This window comes from Neurospora tetraspora (assembly GCF_033439725.1).
Source record: "Neurospora tetraspora strain CBS 560.94 chromosome Unknown B0H65scaffold_2, whole genome shotgun sequence".
Taxonomy (NCBI): domain Eukaryota; kingdom Fungi; phylum Ascomycota; class Sordariomycetes; order Sordariales; family Sordariaceae; genus Neurospora; species Neurospora tetraspora.
In genome coordinates this window covers 5,134,673-5,153,369 of record NW_026944384.1, presented here as the reverse complement: position 1 = coordinate 5,153,369, position 18,697 = coordinate 5,134,673, and the positions used below count along the sequence as shown (strand labels likewise).

Below are 18,697 nucleotides of genomic sequence, written 5' to 3'. Positions count from 1 at the left end.
ACTACGTAGGCACATCTACAGTTTTCATATATCCAAAGGCTTAACCTGCCCCATACGTAAAACGAAATCATTCTTTTTTTCTGCGTTATATCTAGGAAACCTAGGATCTTGATCTACTACTTTGATTGTGTACAGTTAAAAGTTAGTTCGTGCTGTCTCCAACAGCAACTAAAAGAACCAGGCAAACTCTGCTCAACCATATGGGTAAGTTAATTCATGCTAGTGAGTGCTGACATCCTGTGAGTGAAACCTTGTTAATCAAGTGAATACCCTGTCAGTCAGTACACCATTCCATTTCGACTTTTCCGACCCAGCAGCATGCATCTGATTAGTTACTTCAGTGCCCTTCAAGCGCCGGGAGGGGGAGGCGGAGGGAGGTCCATTGGAGGCGGCGGGGGTGCCTCAGCTGCCGGAGGGGGCGGGGGAGGAGCCGCGTTGGCATATTGCTGGATGAGAGCGTTAAGCGGTCCGGACAGGCCGGGAGGGGCTCCAGGAGGCGGAGGAGGCAATCCAGGAGGCGGGGCAGCGCCCATACCGGGAGGAGCACCATAGCCGGGATAACCACCATAGGCACCAGGATAGGCCGGAGCCGCGGGGATCGCCGGGGCAGACGGGGCTCCGGGGGGAGGTTGATGCCAGGGGGCCGAGCCGCCACCACCACCTGAGGGGCCTCTGCCATAGCCGTCATGCCTGCGATCACCGCCATAGTAGCTGTCTCCTCTATCGCGGTCATCATGTCTGCGCTCGCCACGGTCACGAGCCCAAGGAGCCGGGCCACCAGAGGGTCCGCTAGGAGGGCCATCTTCGTGATCCCGATCCGTGTTGCGAGTACGCCAGGGAGCAGGACCGCCAGTGGGTCCCCGTTGCCAGGGCTTGGCATCGCCGTTGGCGCCGCTGGGACCATTGCTGAAAGAGCCAGGGCCAGCTTCAATACGGGCAGGAGCAGCGCCGGTACCACCGAGTTCTTGCATGAGTTGCTGGTACATGTCAGTGTGTTGCTCTTGATAGAAATAGGTTGTAGAAGGGAAACATACCTCGTACTCGCGGTCCACGGCATCGCCGCCACCACTGCTACCGATACGGCCAGCGGTACGGCCAGCACCGGGACCATCGTTTCTCCAGCTTGCACCCCTCTGCCTGTCAGGACAATCCCTAGCCATATGGCCGGCGTTACCGCAGACACGGCAGATAATGTTGGCAGTGTAGTTCTGCTTCTCAGGGCAATCATATTTACGATGACCGATCTGACCGCAGTTCTGGCAAGCTTGGTTTTCGTCATCACGCAGAGTACCGTTGAGGGCAGCAAGCTCACGCAACTGGTTGCGCTTGAGCTCGTTCTGGCCTTCAGGGATCGAAGCAGCCTATAACAACAGTTAGCGGGTGCATAAACGCCAAAGGCGGGAAGGGGAAGGGGACAACGTACTGTCTCAATAATATTGTGAATCAGCTTCTTGGCTTTGTTCACCTTCTCTTCAGTATCTGCCATGATGAGACAGTGCAGGTCCTCTTCCTGGTTGCTGGAGTGGGCGGCGTCAGAACGGCCCTTGCCCTCCTTTACGGAGCCCTTTCCACGAATGGCAATCTTGGCGCCAGATTCTGTTTCCATCTTCTTGAGTGTGTTGCCACGAGGACCGATAAGTAAACCAACTTGAACAAGGAAGAGCTAAGTGTTAGTATTGTTATCATGGAAATCATTTGTTTTTCGGGTTAAAAAGTTCAACATAAGCAACTTGCAAGGCACGAACGGCAACTGTTTCTAGAAGCGCGGGCTCATGCCTGGCAAAATACCAATGGGGGCGGGGGAAGGTTAGGAGTTAATAGGGAGTTTGGAGGGTTAGTTATCATACTGAAGTTAATCTCTGGGTAGTCGTTAACCGGGACGTAGACCTTCTCCTGGGTCTTTGTAGGTCTACGGTAGTCCGAGGGCGGGTGGTAGTTAGGGATCGTCTTCATCGCCTTCTCGATGAGCTTGTGGCGCTCATCCTCGAGCTTCTTGCGGTAACGGTATTCGCGAGTGTTGACACGGCGACCATGGTTGTCGTACTGGGGAGCAGGAGAGGGCGATCTGAACAAACACAAGAGGTCAATCATGAGTTTCATGTACAAAAAAGGTGATCATGTCCAACATACCTGTCTCCATCGGCGGGAACAACATCGTCGATCTTGAGCTTTTGGGTGATTTCCTCGATGCGAAGATGCAGGGTGTAGGCCTCCAATTGTTCGCTCGTCATATTAGCGACGATAGCGGTAGGAAGGCCCATCAGGCCGGCGGCCTTGTTCTCGGTCGCTTCGCCCCAACGGTTGCGCTTCTTGCGGCGCTTGGGACCATCCTCGGACCTTTCGGGGCTGCGGCCGCGCTTGACGTCGCGATCATTGCTGTAGACGGGGCCGTCTCTGACGTCTCTGTCTCTGTCTCCATTGGTGACGGATGATGGGGCTGATGGTGTTACGCTGCGAGCGCCGTCCTCTTCCTCTCCATCGCCAGCGAAGCGACGCCTGCTTCCCAACGGGATGTTGTTGGAACCCGTGATTCCTTGGTTCCTCCACGACATTGTGATCGTTGATGAGGTCGTTCTGTGTCGAGGGATTCAAATGACAGACGACCAGAAATCGGTTGACAAGGGAATGTGATGTGGTTTCGGTTGGGTGCAAAAGACGGGAGTGGTTGGCTGGTTGCAGGCAGACGCGCAGACTGGACGGGAGGCAAAGCAAAAGGCAAGTGGGGCCAGATCCCGCATTTGCCTTAGGTAAGCGAGCAGGTGCAAACACGGAACGCACAGGCGCGCTGGACTTGACGTTCCAGGCCTTGAGGTTCACTTCACAGCAGTCGGGTGGTCGCTGTTATTGGCCACACGTGACCGCTGCAATCATCTTATGACAGAATCTCGATCATCATATGTTATGCTCAAACGGGTTTACTGACTTGACATTCCTCAGCTAACTCGAGATATGAGGTCGCAAGCGCGCATGGCATTCATCGCGGCAGTCACATCCCAGGGTAGTCCATATCACCAAAGACCATCATGGAGGAGGCCCGGTTACCACTACCTCCTAACTTGCCATATCAAACCTAAACCTTGGACCGAAACCTTTCTCACAGAAAAAACTCGTCAGTTTCGAGATTCATCTACCTGACAGTATCACGAGCAAGCACAGTGCTCATAGCTCATAGCTCGTTTCCCACTGCCCACTGTTTGCTTCGTTTCCCTTACTTCTTCGCATCCTCAGCCATGCCCTTCTGGACCCACGCCCTGGAAGACACCGCCTTAGCCTCGAGCTCCTCCTCGCTCAACTTGTTGAGCTCCAGCGCCGAATGCTTGCTGGGCACATGTCTGCCCTTTTCGACGCCGGGGCGCTCGAGAAGTCTGTTCAGCCAGGCGTTGAGGTTGGGGAATTGGGTTTCGAAGTCCTTGATGCCGCTCCAGCCTAGAACACAGTCATTAGCAATTGTGACACTGACATGTGATACACCCAACCAACAAAGCAGAGAAGAGGAGAAAACTTACCATGAATAGCAACCCACCCCCAGCACGAGAAATCCGCAATAGTAGGCCTATCCCCCACCAAATAACCCTTCTCATTCTTCGCCAACTGCGCATCCATAACCCTGTACAGTCTCCTCGTCTCGTTCTGGTACCTATCAATACCATACTGAATCTTCTCGGGCGCGTACCGAGTGAAATGGTTAGCCTGTCCCTGCATGGGGCCCAGCCCGCCCATCTGCCAGAACAGCCAGCTTAGGGTCTCGTAGTACTCCTTGCTACCATGCGGGTACGAGACCTTGTGGTCCTTGTCATAGCGGTCGACCAGGTACTGCATGATGGCGCCGGACTCGAACAGGGAAATGGGCGTGCCGTCCTCGAGCTTGTCGGTTAGGGCGGGGATGCGGCCGTTGGGGTTGATTTCGAGGAACCAGGGCTCCTTTTGGACGTCTTTGGTGATGTCGATTGCGGTTACCTGGGGGGAGGGTTAGTATCGGTTTGCAGAGAGCTGAAGAGAGAGGTGAAGAGAGAGGTGAAGAGAGAGGTGAAGAGAGTGGTGAAGAGAGTGGTGAAGAGAGAGATGAGATGTGTGCATTGGTTCACAGCCAAGTGGTATGAGAGTTCATATGCTAAGTACCTTGTAAGGCACACCAAGCTCCTCGAGGAGGATGGAGACCTTGATGCCATTAGGAGTCTGCGCGGTATAGAGGTGGATGTCTGGGTTCTGGGACGCCATTGTGTCTGAAGTTGGGTGTGTGTTTGTTGTTTGGTTTGGTTATAGTTCGTGCTTGTTGCCAAAGTTGAGATGTTTACTTAAATTTCGAGATGTGAGGATAAGTTATATGAAGCACCGTGGGGTTCATATGTCTTTTGAAAGAAACGATGAGGGGACCGAGCTGTCTCGGGATGTGAGGTGCTTAGAAATACAGTCGTGGATATCGCCGTATCGGTGATTGGTGTACACCGAAGCTTCGGCAATTCGGAAGGTAATGCTGTTAGTGCAGTAACAGCCAGGTGCTGAAGTTGCAGCTTCCTCCAATACATTGCTAGTGCGGGGTACGACCGCAGAAGAGATGTGGGGTATGTCGCATCATCGACCGAAATGACGGCATCAGCCAAACGTGTTCCCTTTTCGAGAAGTCCTTTCCAGAATCGTCGAAAACATCAGATGCAACCACAATGTGGATGATGTTCCTTCGACAATAATTCTCCGATTGTTACACTGGTAATTCGAGTGTCACTGTGACTATTGGGATTGGTAATCATCAAACCTCTCCAAGTCTATGGCAGGAGAGCTCCAAAGGGAACAACACACAGCTCCGAGTAGGAGCATGGAAGTTGACACAAAAGACCAATTCAAACACCCAAGGTGTGTACTCTTGAGTTTCTCTGTTCAAAAAAATATGTACAAGAAAATGACATATGGACATGATGTGTTCGTTATAGCGAGCGTGCGCGCCATAGTGTAGGTAACGAAGCCTAGTAGCTTCCCTTCTCATCAACCATCAACCCTTACAAAACATCACGACATTGTTTTCCTACCCTCACCACCTCCGATCGCTTACCCAGAAACGAGCATGACAAAACAGGCCATAGAAACATGAGTAGTAGGTAAACAAAAAGGGGTGGGAAAATAAAGACTAAGGTATTAAGTTCTAATAAACATAACCAAGGCTAATAACAGCAGATATCGAACCGCTCAGCAACAAATAACACTCTGCTTGCTTGCTATATCTAAGCAGACTTGCACATGCGACCATCGTTGGCAACAGTCCAGGTCTCGCTACCGACAGCGGCAGTGGCGTAGAAGAAGTTGGTGGGGTCGTACTTCTTCTTGATGCACATGAGGTTGTTATAGTTGCTGCCGAAGAACTGGTGCTGGAAGTCGGGCTGCTGGAAGTTGGCCTCGTTCATGTAGGCGCCCGAGCCGGGGGTGGCATCCTCGATGGCGGGCATGATGACGTCGGTCATGAGGTCCTGGTTCTCGAGCATCTTGTCCCAGTCCGCGGGCTCGAACGACCACGGGGTGGTGAGGGTGGCGTGGACGAGGGCCTTGCGCCAGGCGGGGAGGACGGCGTTCTGGTTGTCCTTGCCGAAGGCGGAGACATCGGTGCCGACACCGATGAAAGTGACGCCGCTCTCGGCGATGAAGCGGGCGGTCTTGGCGAAGGCAGTGGCGTTGTTCTTGACGGTGTCAACGGGGATGAGACGGCCACCGTACTGGGCGATGCCGACCTTGATGTTGCCGGTGGGGAGAGGGCCGAAGTACTGGTTGTAGTGGTCATAGTAGGTCTCGGTCTCGCTGTAGCCGGCAGTGTAGTTGACGCCCATGGTGTCAAGAGTCTCGAGGTAGGGGGCCATGATGTTCTTGACTTCGTCCTCGGACTTGGCGTAGGCAGTCATGGGGGCGATCGTGAAGAAGGTCGAGGTGAAGTAGTAGACAACCATGGTGCCGGCGGCGACCATGTCGGGGAGGGCAGAGTGGAAAGCATCGATGGCGGCGTAGAACTTGTCGGTGGGATTCTCAGCAGAGTAGAAGGAGAGGGTCGCGCCACCAACCTTAGCATCGGGGAAGGTCTTGATGGTCATGCTGATAACGACACCATAGTTGCCGCCGCCGCCACCGGAGAGAGCCCAGTAGAGGTCAGGGTTCTGGGTGCGAGAAGCCGTGAGGAAACGGCCATCTGCAGTGACGACCTCCCACTCGAGGGTGTTGTCAGCAGACAGGCCGAAGCTGGTGCTCAAAGCCGAGTGACCACCACCCTGAGTGTAACCACCAGAGATACCGACAGTAGGGCACTCGCCGCCAACGACGACCTGACCCTTGTCCTTGCCGGCAGCAAGAATCTCATAACCCTGGATACCGGCACCAAGCTTGACGGCGGGACCAGAGTAGTACGTCTCATTCCAGGTCTTGAACTCGATATCCTTCAGGTTGTGGGTCCAGACGGAGAGGGCACCGGCACCGGTGGAACGACCAAGGTAGTCATGGCCGGTGTTGCGGATGACGAAGCGGATGTTGTGGTTGCGGGCAAAGTTGATGGCGGCGGCCACATCGGCAGCGGTCTGGACATCGACGGCGTACCTTACGTAGTTGCCGAGGGTGCAGGGCTTGTCCACAGGAGTGAAGGGGTCGCAGCTCTGGTTGGCAAAGAACGGGGCCATGATAGAGGCCGAGTCAACCATGCTGTGTGGGAGACATGGTTGTTAGTGATCGACATTACATACATGATGATCACCACCAAAAAAACTTACTGAGTATCGGGAGTCTGCCACGAAGACTGGAGGCTCGAGCACTTTGCGCTGTCGTACAGGTCGCCATGGCATACCTCAGCAAGGGGCACGGTAGCGATCAGTCTGCCAGAGACTGTCTGGTTGAGCTTGTTCCAATCCTGTGTTGAAGGCCAGCAGGCATCGCCGGGGAAGCATTTGCAGGTCGGGCCAGTGGCGGCGGCCAGGGCACCGACGGAGAAAAGGCCGGAAGAGAGAAGAGTCGAAACTTTCATGGTGATGGTTTCTCTGGAGACGTCTAGGAGGAGATTGACTGGACTGAGAAGCGAGGCTCGAAAGTGAGCGCCGGTCTGAACGCTTCTGCTGGAGTTTGAGGTTGAAGATCTCCAAGAACGACTACCTTGGCGATGATGTATTCATGGTGGCAGTCGACATGCTTTGTTTAAGTATGATTCCATGCCCCGGCGCTGGCGTGGTCTGCCACGCGAAGACTGCTCTCCCGAACCCACTAGGGAGGGGAAAAACACAGGCGAGACCGTTCAGGGACTTGTAGGGTCCCCTGCTTATGCAGCTAACCCTCTGGCCGGGACCAAGATGGAGGCATGGCACGATTCTCCCACGGTACCTGCGTTGAAAAGGTCACTGTAACCGTGGGAGCTTGAGAGCCTGTGAGTGGACGGATGGGCATCAGTTCCAGGAACAATCTCCGTCAGGGTCCCACCACACCCCAGGCCAAGCCGAAGTGCTTTCTTCTTTGGAAGTTCATGTTTGGACGGTTTTTAGGTTATTGTGCCAGCTATGCGCGACATGGTTAGGAATCCCATGGTTAACCTCGTGAGAAGTGGCTCTAGTTGCGGACACGGCGGAGAAGAGATGCAGACCGGCTGCTGGAGTATTCTTTTTCCGTGGATATTTGTCGAAATCGGTAGCTAGGTAGTCCTAAACTAGTCCCTGGGTAGTCCCCCCCCACTTTTTAACGCTAAATAAGCCCAGCCGCCCAGCCTAGCCGCCTAGCCCAGCCTAGTATACTATATATATTGCTGCCTAACCGCCGCCGTTGTCGCGCGCCCTGTATTAGCGATCGTTAGTCTTATATAATTGAATAAAGTTATCGCGAGATTTTATTTTAGTATTGAACAACCGTTTATAGTAATTATTTGTCGTCTTTATTATTATTTCGTATAGTATCCTCGACTTTATTATATTTATTAATATATTGCCCGCCTACTATACGTTTCGTATTCGCCTATATAAATTAGACTTCTAACTTAACTAACTAAAATAATTAACGTTAACGGGATTTAATTAGAATTGCTTTAATTAGAATTGCTAATAAAATACCTTCGAATTTAATTCGAATAATTATTCCTAAATAGAATACGACCCCCCTCGTCGAATTTTAATTACTATTAGTCCGCCGCTATTAATACGAACGATCGAAATTAAGAATATAATTACTATCCCCTAGCGAACGCGCTGCCCAACTAGCAAGGCTACGGCTACTATTTATATCCTTTAATTATAATAATATAATCGCTGCATTCGATTCGCTATAAAATTACGCTATATAATAACACTTTACGGTTGTATTGTATAATTAAATAAAAAATAGGAAGAAAGGAGAGGAGGAGGTCGTTAAACGAATCGATTATTATTATATATATAGCCGCATTTATAAATCGATTAGGTAAAGTATTCGAAATACTACTTCGAAGCGGATGGACTACTTATATTAAATAAAAATTGTATTGAGGAAGAAGTAAGGTAATTAATAGTTTGCTAAAGAGATTAATAATAATTATAATTATAACGTCGATATCGTTAACTTTGCCAGTAACGTTATTTATTAATAACAGATTCGTTGTAACTATAAAGAGGCTATTAATATTACTATTGAAAGGTTATTTAATATCGCTAAAATAAACTCTCATTAAATTATTTATTACTTAAATAGTATTCTAAATCCTAAAATAGAAGTAGAAAACGTTACTTTTATTCAACGCGCTAACAATAACAATTTAATATTAGAACTTCGTAATCTTCGAATTCCTATTATTACTTGAGAGGTTTTAAATATTTAAAAGCGTATTCATTATATAAAGTATAATCCTTATTCTTCAACGAAGATATTTATTGACTTTTTAAAGTAGTATAAGAATATATGTGGTATCGAATACTTTATTAATTATAATTTACTTTTTCTTCACGAATAGAGAATATAACAAATATTTTAAACTTTCGATTAATATATATAAATATAGAAGAAGAACCCCTATATGTTACTAGTAGATAATATATATAAAGTGAGTATTACCCTTATTATTATTATTCCCCTCATTAATTCTAACTGCTCGGATTTGGGGGCTTTTAGTATTTACATTTAGGGTTTTTTATCAATAATAATTAACCCCTTTTTTTCTTTATAAATTAACCGCTTCAACTTTCTTTTATTCAATATTATTAGTATTAATACGCTAAATTGTAATTTTAACGTTAGCTTTAATCTCTCGAATAATGTGAGATGCAGAAAGGTTACGTAAGTCTGACTAGCAGATGTGAAAGATGATTATGATTGTGATGATACCAGAGAAAAACTAGCTATAGGGAGCGGACTCTCCGAATCCGATTTATAAATCTAAGTCTGCCTAATTTGAGCTTGCCTCAAGTTAAGGCCAAAGACTTGGATTTACCTACCTAAGTTTAACTTGCTTAGTAGAGTCTAATTTAACTGTAAGTTTACCTGTAAGTAATAAATCTTCCCTTAAGTTAGTTGCCTGATTAAATTGGACTTATCCTCTTATAATGCCCCTTTAATATTTAAGTCCGTCGTTTCGATAGAATATTACTATATAAATTAGTCTATATATACCCGATTAATCGTCGTCGGAGAAAATTCCTACGAAGTTATTGCGTAAAACGTCCTTATAACCCTAATTAAGTAACGCTTAATCTCTGATATATATTTCCTATCCTTTAAATATATTTCTTCTAATAGTAATGAAAACTCTTCCGCCTTTTAAATCTATATTTATAGCTGTAATAGGCTTATTCTATCTGTTATTAATTTAAATTAGTCCGTTGTAATATATAAAAGTAATAATTATTTAATTCGCTATTAATTCTTCAATAAGAAGGAATTTGGTGTTACTTCTAACCTATTTAACTATTGCGCCCGAAAATACCTTTTCTTAAATATTATTATAGAAATTAGGAAAATTAATATAAATTACTTTTAATAATTATTAGAATTTAGCGTTCAAAATCTTCTATTTGGCTATTTCTATTTTATATATTTCTAATTTGGTCTTTACGTGTCGAAATTTATAACATCGCCCTCCTAACTAATAATATGGTCCTTAAAACTATTACTACCACCGGAATTACTAGAATTAAGATTAGAATTATTATTACCTTTAGTAGACTATAAATAATTAATCCTAATATAATACTTATTTTCCTCGATATTACGTATAAAATCGTAGTAAAGAGTTAATTATTCTTTGTAATCGGTATTATTAAATAAAATACGTTAAATAACGATAGCTACGTAGAATTTCAAAGAGATTTTATTATACAAATAATAAATCTTTATAAAATCATTCAACCGATAATAGTTAGCAGTTCTAAGGAATTTATCCTTAAATATAGTAAAAAAACGATTACTTTATTTAAATTCATTTAAACGGCGTATAGTACCGAATTTGAAATTAATATTATCGTGGCGGGAGTTTAGGAATTTAATAAATTCAAAGCCCGTCGCCTACTGTTATTTCTTAGAATCGTCGGAATCCAAAATATTAAAAATATTTCTTTCGACGAATATAATTATTTAGGGGCCTAATAAATAAGCGGTATAAATAATTTTAGTACATTCATTAGAGAAACGAAAAATATCGAAAATCTAAACTATTATAATTTAACTCTTTTAAGTGATATAGGCCTTATTCTACTAAATAGGGTCCTTCTAAGTAACTATATCCGCTAATTAATACCTTAACTAATAACCCCTTTAACTATTACTTTTATAATAAGGACGTTATTACTTTTTTTAATAGCTGCCTAATTTCTCTTATAGTCTACCCCTTAATAATAATAATAATAATAGTAATTTATTAACAGATAATTTCTTTTATAATTCGCTTATTATTGAGAGTTTTAATAATTCGTCCCTTAATACTAGCCCTAATATTATTATTTCTAGTTCTAATTTTAATTCTAATTGTAATTCCCGCCCTAGACCCCCGTCCTATTTCTATTATTTCCGAAATAATAATAGTATTATTAAATCCGAATCGGCCTTTAATTCTTTATTTACTTTCTAATTACTATACTTATAGTACCGCTTTTACTTTAAAAAACCTCCTCTTCCTTTATTTAAATGATTATAGATATTACCGTCCTTCTATTTTAATTTACGCTAATAAGAATAAGAAGAAGATATTTTCTATTAATAATATAAGTTAGCGTTTAATAGATTTCAGAGTTTTTAAAGATTTTATAAGTAAGATACTTACTATAGTTTCTATAGTTTGAACCTGTTACCCTTTTCCTTTACCTCTTTCCCTTTCTTTATACTATTACCCTTAATAATCCCTTATTTTAATTTTTAAATAGTTTTAGTATTTTTAGCTTGCCGCTATCTTTTTCTGTCGTTTACTAGACCCCTAATAGCTCGTTATAATTTTCGCTAACTTTTAATACTCCTTACTATTTATTTATATAACGAATTCGCTTTTAAATTTCTTTATAGATTTAGTATATTTAGTTTGGCCTCTTACCTTTTTAGCTTCTTATTCTCTTAATTTCTTACTTTCTTTCCTTTCTTTTAGTTAACTATAATAATACCTTGCTCTTATACTTTCGCTTTCTTAGTATATATTAGCCTTTTTAAACCGCTTTTTAATTTTTTAGATTTAAATAAATTACCCCCGGCCTTTTCGGTATTTTTATTTTATTAATTTAATATATTCTATACCCCCCCGGAGTATCCTGAAAATTATAAAGCCCGACCGTCTTAGGTAAATTTATTAGAAGAGACGTAGAAGATATTAAAGGAGACTTAGATCTTTTCGGAGGAGATTTGGATAGATAGGTCTATTAAGGATAATAATTTCTTTTTTCATAAGCTGGTATTTAATATAGGAAACTCCGTTTCTAATACTTTATAGAATAATTTAATTTAATTATAAAAGTTCTAATCTTTAATAGCTAAGATAAAGGTTCTTAGACCTTTATCCTTATTTAGTATATAATTAGGTATAGCCTAGCTTTTAAACCTTCTCCTTCTTTTTAAAATTATTACTTACTTTATTAACTTATTAATTATATTATTAAATTATGAGGCCTCCGATACTTATTCCGTATTAGGGGTAGAAAGCGGAAATTAATTTATAAATAATCGATAATTTTTTATAAAAGGTAAATTAGAAACGCAATATAAATTAAATATTTTTATTAGATAAAACGTTATTTAGTAAACTATAAATCGAATAAATATATTTAATAAAATAATCTACGAAATCTTCCGCTTTTAAAATTATAGTTGGAATATAATATTATATTTTAATTAAGTAGTCGATAATAATAATAATATATTTAAAGGTTTAATTAAGGTAAATATTTCCTAATAGTAGGGTAATATAATTAATTATAATATCCTTTTATAATATTAAAAATACGGCTATAAATTTAAAGTAATTAACGGAGTTCTACTTTATTAATTTAATTTTTATATATAAGAAATAACTTTTATAAAAAACCCTTATATTATTATATATACGCTCTTAATAGAATTTATCTTATAAAAAATTTTAAATAACGTTATAGTTAGAGTAATCCGCGCCCGGAGAATTATACTAATAATTAATTAATTAAGATTAGAATTCCTTATTATAAGGGTCGATAATAATCTTATTCCGCTATTTCGTAATATTATTAATAACGTAATATTCGGAGAAAGTATAATAAAAAACCTTTTTAACCGTTAATAGTTTCTAATATTATATTTATTTATTAAATAAAAAATTATTTTAATAGGAAAATAAACGTTTTATAATTAGCCCGGATAAGGTCGTCGGTTAATTTATTATCGAAATCCTCTATCGTTAATAAATATAGTAAAAGACTGGCGGCGGGGTCTTCGAAGTAACCTTTTTCAAATTATAATGGATTTAATAAAATCTTTTTATAAATAATTAAATAATTGTCTTCGACGTTTACTAATTAGTTATTTAATTTATAATTTAGTATATTGGGGCGGAGGTTTTTAGAGCCTAATATATATTTAATTAAAAAGTTGAATTAAAATAAGACTTAAATTTACTATATATAGTATTAAATTAACTATTTATTAATTATAAAGGTTTATAGATTTTTATAATCCGTTAGGATATTAAAGGGTTATTAAACCCCTTTAAAGTTTAGCCTCTACTCTTTTAATATTTCAATAATAGCGAGCAATTTTTTATTATAAACGTAATAATTATATTTTTAAAAAATATATTTTATTAGAAAATAAATTATTAAGTAGAGGATTCCGTCGTCCCTATATTAAAAAAAAGTACCTTCTATAATTTAATTTAAAATATCCGTTTAAATAATTATTTTTTAGTCTAATTATAAATTTTAAATACAAGATTTTTCGTAAACGCTTTTTTAATACTTTAAAGGCCTATTAATAAGTATTATTCTAAATTTAAATAGTATCCTTCTTAATAAATTCGTATAGCAGGGTTATTATAGTCGAAAAATCATTTATAAAACGTTTAAAGAAATTCGCGAAACCTAAAAAGGAGTATAGGGACTTCTTAAATTCGGGAATTTCCTAATCGGTAATTATTTTAATTTTTTCTACATTTATTTTACTCTAGGTAGTATTTATATAGCGGGTATTAAAATTAGAGTAGGTACGTATATTTTAGGTAGTAAATATAGTATATATAACTATAATAGGGCTAATATAGAGGATAATAATATTATTAACAACCATAGTATTAACCTTCTTAGTAGTAGATAATTAATTAGATTAATAACTTTAAATACCCTTACATAAAAAGAATACATAAAAGACATAAATCTGGCGATACGCGGCCATCAATTATATAGCCTCAATTGTACGGTATACTAGGCTAGGCTAGGCGGCTGGGCTAGGCGGCTAGGCTTACTCAGCGTTAAAAAGTAGGGGGGACTACCCAGGGACCAGTTTGGGACTACCCAACTACCGATTGCGGATATTTGTTATCAAAATACTCATCAAGGTGTCTCTATCTGCAAGTCAAAATTTTCCCAGGTTGGCACGTTGGGCATGGCAAAACCTGGGGATCGCCAGCAACCGTCTCTCGGGACGATGCTCATCCTCATCTCCAGGGGCGGCGGTCAGTGGCGACCGGCCGTTAATATTCGGTTACTCGGATGGCTGATATCCATAATCCAATATCATCTAGCAGAGTAGCGTCTAAAACAACGGTAGCAGAGGCAGGTCGAAAATAAAGCCATCCATAATCGAAATGAACTAACTGGCCAAGGATGGGGGTATCTGGGTAGTGTAGTAAACTACAGCAGAGGTGGGCCTGACGGCAGTTTGCGGACAGCTGACATTGGGCTAGAAACTCTCCGAAGCTGTGGGCTCGCCCGGTCGGGAAGTGGAGGGTAGGAATGGAAGCTTTGGCTGACATTTCAGTCCGGGTCGCGATGCCCGACCTGTGCGGTTGAGGTTTCCATGGACGCACCAAACTCCATGATGCTAGCTAAGTTGTATGGCGTTACTTGGAACCTGAAGTATCTTGGCTTCCTGGGGACTGAAGGGATCTGGGACCAAGACGGGAGCAGTGTGGGTGGGACGGCGATGAAGTTTGATGATGGTGTCAACTGTGTCAGAACTCAGAATGGCCCATGTGTCCGCCCTGTGGCTACCCGACAGGTCTGATCTTCCACGTGCTGCGTGTAGCACGCGGCCGGGCGGCTTCACGTGGCGTTGGTGTTTCCATGGCTGTTCTTGTTGACTGTCTCACCCACTCCGGTTGTGGAAACCTAGCGAGAAAAAGCCGAAGTGGAAGGGGATGCAGTTGCTCCGGCGAAACCGGTAACACGCCATGGTAATTTTTCATCCAACTCTTCAAGTCTGAACTGCCATAACACCACCAAAATGAAAGCTGAAATCGTATTTCTTGCTCGGGTTGTTTCGAATTCGAATGGGATCTGCCGCAGTCTGCTTGTATGTGACGCTCCTTCAAATTTCTGTGTCGTATTGGAGGTTAAAAGATGTTGAGACTTGGTGACTGACTTTTTGACGATGTTCGTTGTCTTTGATACGAGCTGTCATTAGCGGAGCAGACCCATCCCTTTAACGGTGCAATTGTTACATTTCAGCGTCCTGCAGGTTTGAGCCAATCGGTCATTCTCATTTTCCTGTAGGATACCTCTTAAGCTTGCAATTACCTCAGAAACCCCAGCCTTGGTAGCATTTACTAGCAATGTCAGCGGGGGGCTTAGCTGACAAGCCACGTCACCAAGTCTTCCAAGTATCTTGCGGGGCGCGCTAAAATGTAACAATTGCACCGTTAAAGGGATGCGCAGCAGGCCTGCTCAACTTTGGTGCAAAAAAGGCGATTTACCATGGCGGGTTACCAATCTTACTATGGCGTGTTACCGATTTCGTTGCTCCGGGAAATTCATGTTCCTGCAGCACGATGCTGCAGTATCGCGCACTCTTAGGTACCCCACAGTTGTCATGCATGCAAAGAAGACTAAAGAGTTTCTGTTCGGTCGAAAACACTTCTTTCATCTGACATTGATGCCACGTTCTTTCGCAATCATTTCATCCGATCGATACGCGATCGATGACTGTTGGTTATCAGTTGTTCGCAGCAAACACAGTGTTGAGGTTTGACAACCAAAACCCTGTTAACCCCGCGCTCTGCTCCGCGTTTTCGCCAGCTGTGCACTTTCTTTCCTCGGCTTTCCCAGTCGAATTCAAGCGAGAGCAAAATCACTTTTGCGATGCTGAGCCAATGGCCGGCTATTCCCGGCCACGGCAAGCGATAAGGTAGTAGACGTGGGCCGTTCGGGTCTGGCCGACCTCATTCCATTGAATCATTGCTTTTCCAGCACCGTCAAAGCGCAAACCCGAACAATTGGGCTTGTTGGAGTTGTACAGTACAACCCGAGCCAGCACATACCACACGCACTGCCACGGTGCCGATGAATAACTGCCGTTGAGCCTCAACCCGTCTGGTACAACGACATGTCGACAAGGAAAAACACACGATGCCAACTTCCCCTTCACCTTTTTTGCAAACCGGCCATCGCCGCCGCCTCCGCCGCTACATACTGCCCTCCTGCTATTCCTTTAACGGTGTAAATGGAATGTGTCATTTTAGCGCCCCCCACAAATACCAACAGTACTTGCTAAGTGGTTGGCGGCTTGGTGGTATTGAGGTATCTGTATGATCGAAAAGGTATCCTGCAGGCAATGAGAGCCACCGATTGGCTAGAACCCGGCCCCACAAAATGACACATTTGCACCGCTGAATCTGATAGGGGAGATTGCCCATCGCTTCAGACCGGGAACTCCCATCATTTCGGATTTCCCTCCCCCAGCATCGTGTTTTTACTGCTAACTGTTTGAGGCAAGGCCTCGGAAGGACGGAACACCGAGGTTGCCGAACACAGAAGGCCTCTTGCACATCGCTGGACGAGAAAGGAGAGAGAGCACCAGCCGCCAAGTCGACGCCGACGATCTCGACCACAACGGGACAAACGACAAAAGTCACCAGCGCACCAAGGAATCATAAAACATATCATATCCCATGTTGGTGTGTTGTGGACGGCGAATGGACATTCTGCGCTTCGGTAGCTGCCGATAGTTGGCATCTTCAGAAAACCATTGACGGCTTTTCCCAGCAGCTTCAGCTCTCCTTTTCCCCGGAAAACAAGCATCCGAGATTGAAACTTGGCCGAACTCGCTCCCCGGAACACAGACGATCCGACACAGCATCGGGCGGCCTTTCTGTCTTGCCGCCGACGACAAATCCCCGGGTCCCCTGACCAGCGACCCATCGGCAATGAGCCGGATCGGCACTTGAGGACTTCGAGGACCTCTACGGCTGCCGCTAGAAACCAAGTTTAAGAAAGAGAACAAGACCAAAAAGGTTGAGGCTGAAGGCACTAGTGTAGTGCTGCCACCCTTTCTGAGACCACCCCTGAGCAGCGTTGCATTGCAGTGTCACGGTGACCGCAGCGCAAGCTCTGCATGACTGCATCACCCTATGATGAACTAGCCGCATAAATCGACTACGTGCCATGATAAATCAATTGTGTACCGAGTAATCTCGCGAAATCCGGTTTAGGCCTTTCCTTCTTTGAGCGCCGGACAGGAGCATATCTGTGCAGGGCACGTCTGGTAGCTGTACATTCAAATATATGTGGGTTAACGTGGAGAGCAATGTTTCTGGGCGGAGGACTATAAACCTATCCTTTGTTACTGTGCTTTTTCCCAAGGGGATTTTTTTCTATTTCGCTAGGGAAATGTAGCCTAATTCTCTCGTCTTTTCTAATACTTTTATTCCTATTAATACTACCACCCTTCTACCCTTATTATAGTATCCTAGAAGGTTCTACTTAGGGATATTAACGTCGTTTATTAGTAAATAATAATAATCCCTTAGTATTAAGGCTCTTTCTCTTTCTTTAGCTCTCTTACTAATTCGTTTGCCCTATTTATAAACGTTACTGACGACTATCTTAATACTTAGTAATTCGTCAAGCTATTCGAGTACTTTGTTGTTCTTTGAATGCCTTTATCTCCTAATGTTAAGGATGGTCTTACCCTAATAGATTTCTAGAAACGAACCTACTTTAGCTGGGTTCGTAACAAAGACCGTCCTTATATTGAGAAAAATATTAGCGTTAATATTAAAGTCTTTTATTGTATAATAGAGTTGGGGAAATATTAATATAAATAGGATAACCGCTTTTAGGTGGTTCGTTGGTAGTAAGAAGGTAAGGTTATTGTTTATTAGTATTTTAACGACGGCGATAATAAATCTATTGAAGGTGACGGCAACGAAGTTAATAATAATAATAATAATAATAAATTCTAATTACTATTATTTATATTACTAATTATTAAATTAATTACTAAATTAGTTATTAAGTTAGTTATCGAATTCGTTATTGTTGTTTATCATATAAAATTAAATATACGAGATAATCTTTTTTAATTTTTATACCCTTTATTAATAACCTTCTATCTTTTATTATCTATTTTAATATAGGTATAGTATAGTAGCTATAAACCGCTTTCTTAACTTTGTATACCCTTTCGAATACCTTCTCTCTTACCCTTTGTCTCTCTTTATTATTAATTTTATAAATAAGCTTGTCGTTATCCTTTTCCTTTAGAATATCATTAAATTCGTTAACGTTGGGGAGTTCTCTTGCTTGCTCTTAATTATTTTAAATTAGGGTGTCTTTGTCGATATTTTTAATATTAATTAAGTAATTTTCTAACCCGTTTGGGAGAATGGATATACCGTTATTTTTGAATGATTTAATAATAATATCCTTTTTATTAATTTATGATTACTAGTAATAGCGGGAGATAGCGTAGATAATGATAATCCTCTTTGTAGAAATAAATTACTTTTTCCTTAGAGGAAGGTTTTTATCTTTCTATTCGAAATAAAATAAATTTTATTCCTCCCCTAGAAGGTTTTTAAATATTGCGTTAATTATTATATCGAATAATTATACTAAATTTGTAAGGTTGCCGGGGATTATAGCCGTTATTAGTTTGTAAGGAAGGTTATTAATCTTATTACGTATTATCTTTCAATTATAAAATAAATAGACGTTTATAATTATTGATACTTCCCTTCCTAATTCGTTTAATATAAGAGTGAGCTCTTCGTTTAATTAATTAGCTAATAGGTTTTCGTTTTAGTACGTATTTTTGTTGAATTGGATTAATACGTTTTGTGCGTAGA

The 18,697-nt window shown here is 42.2% G+C and overlaps 3 protein-coding genes across 3 annotated transcripts; all 3 read right to left on the bottom strand.

Annotated features, from left to right (window-relative positions):
- Positions 1–1,688: 1,688 nt before the first annotated feature.
- Positions 1,689–2,686, bottom strand: B0H65DRAFT_130774 (uncharacterized protein). The gene is made up of 2 exons (XM_062820798.1): positions 2,131–2,686; positions 1,689–2,065 (listed from the first exon to the last, which is right to left on the bottom strand). Exons 1-2 carry the CDS (start codon positions 2,550–2,552, stop codon positions 1,771–1,773), a joined length of 717 nt encoding a protein of 238 aa, XP_062684982.1. The 5' UTR covers positions 2,553–2,686; the 3' UTR covers positions 1,689–1,770.
- Positions 2,687–2,910: 224 nt separating this feature from the next.
- Positions 2,911–4,386, bottom strand: B0H65DRAFT_458724 (glutathione S-transferase). The gene is made up of 3 exons (XM_062826419.1): positions 4,120–4,386; positions 3,507–3,957; positions 2,911–3,426 (listed from the first exon to the last, which is right to left on the bottom strand). The coding sequence occupies exons 1-3, from the start codon at positions 4,216–4,218 to the stop codon at positions 3,209–3,211; spliced, it is 768 nt and encodes a 255-aa protein (XP_062684981.1). The 5' UTR covers positions 4,219–4,386; the 3' UTR covers positions 2,911–3,208.
- A 467-nt stretch (positions 4,387–4,853) lies between these two features.
- Positions 4,854–7,335, bottom strand: B0H65DRAFT_520267 (uncharacterized protein). Its single transcript, XM_062828727.1, has 2 exons — positions 6,738–7,335; positions 4,854–6,669 (listed from the first exon to the last, which is right to left on the bottom strand). Exons 1-2 carry the CDS (start codon positions 6,986–6,988, stop codon positions 5,217–5,219), a joined length of 1,704 nt encoding a protein of 567 aa, XP_062684980.1. The 5' UTR covers positions 6,989–7,335; the 3' UTR covers positions 4,854–5,216.
- Positions 7,336–18,697: the final 11,362 nt, after the last annotated feature.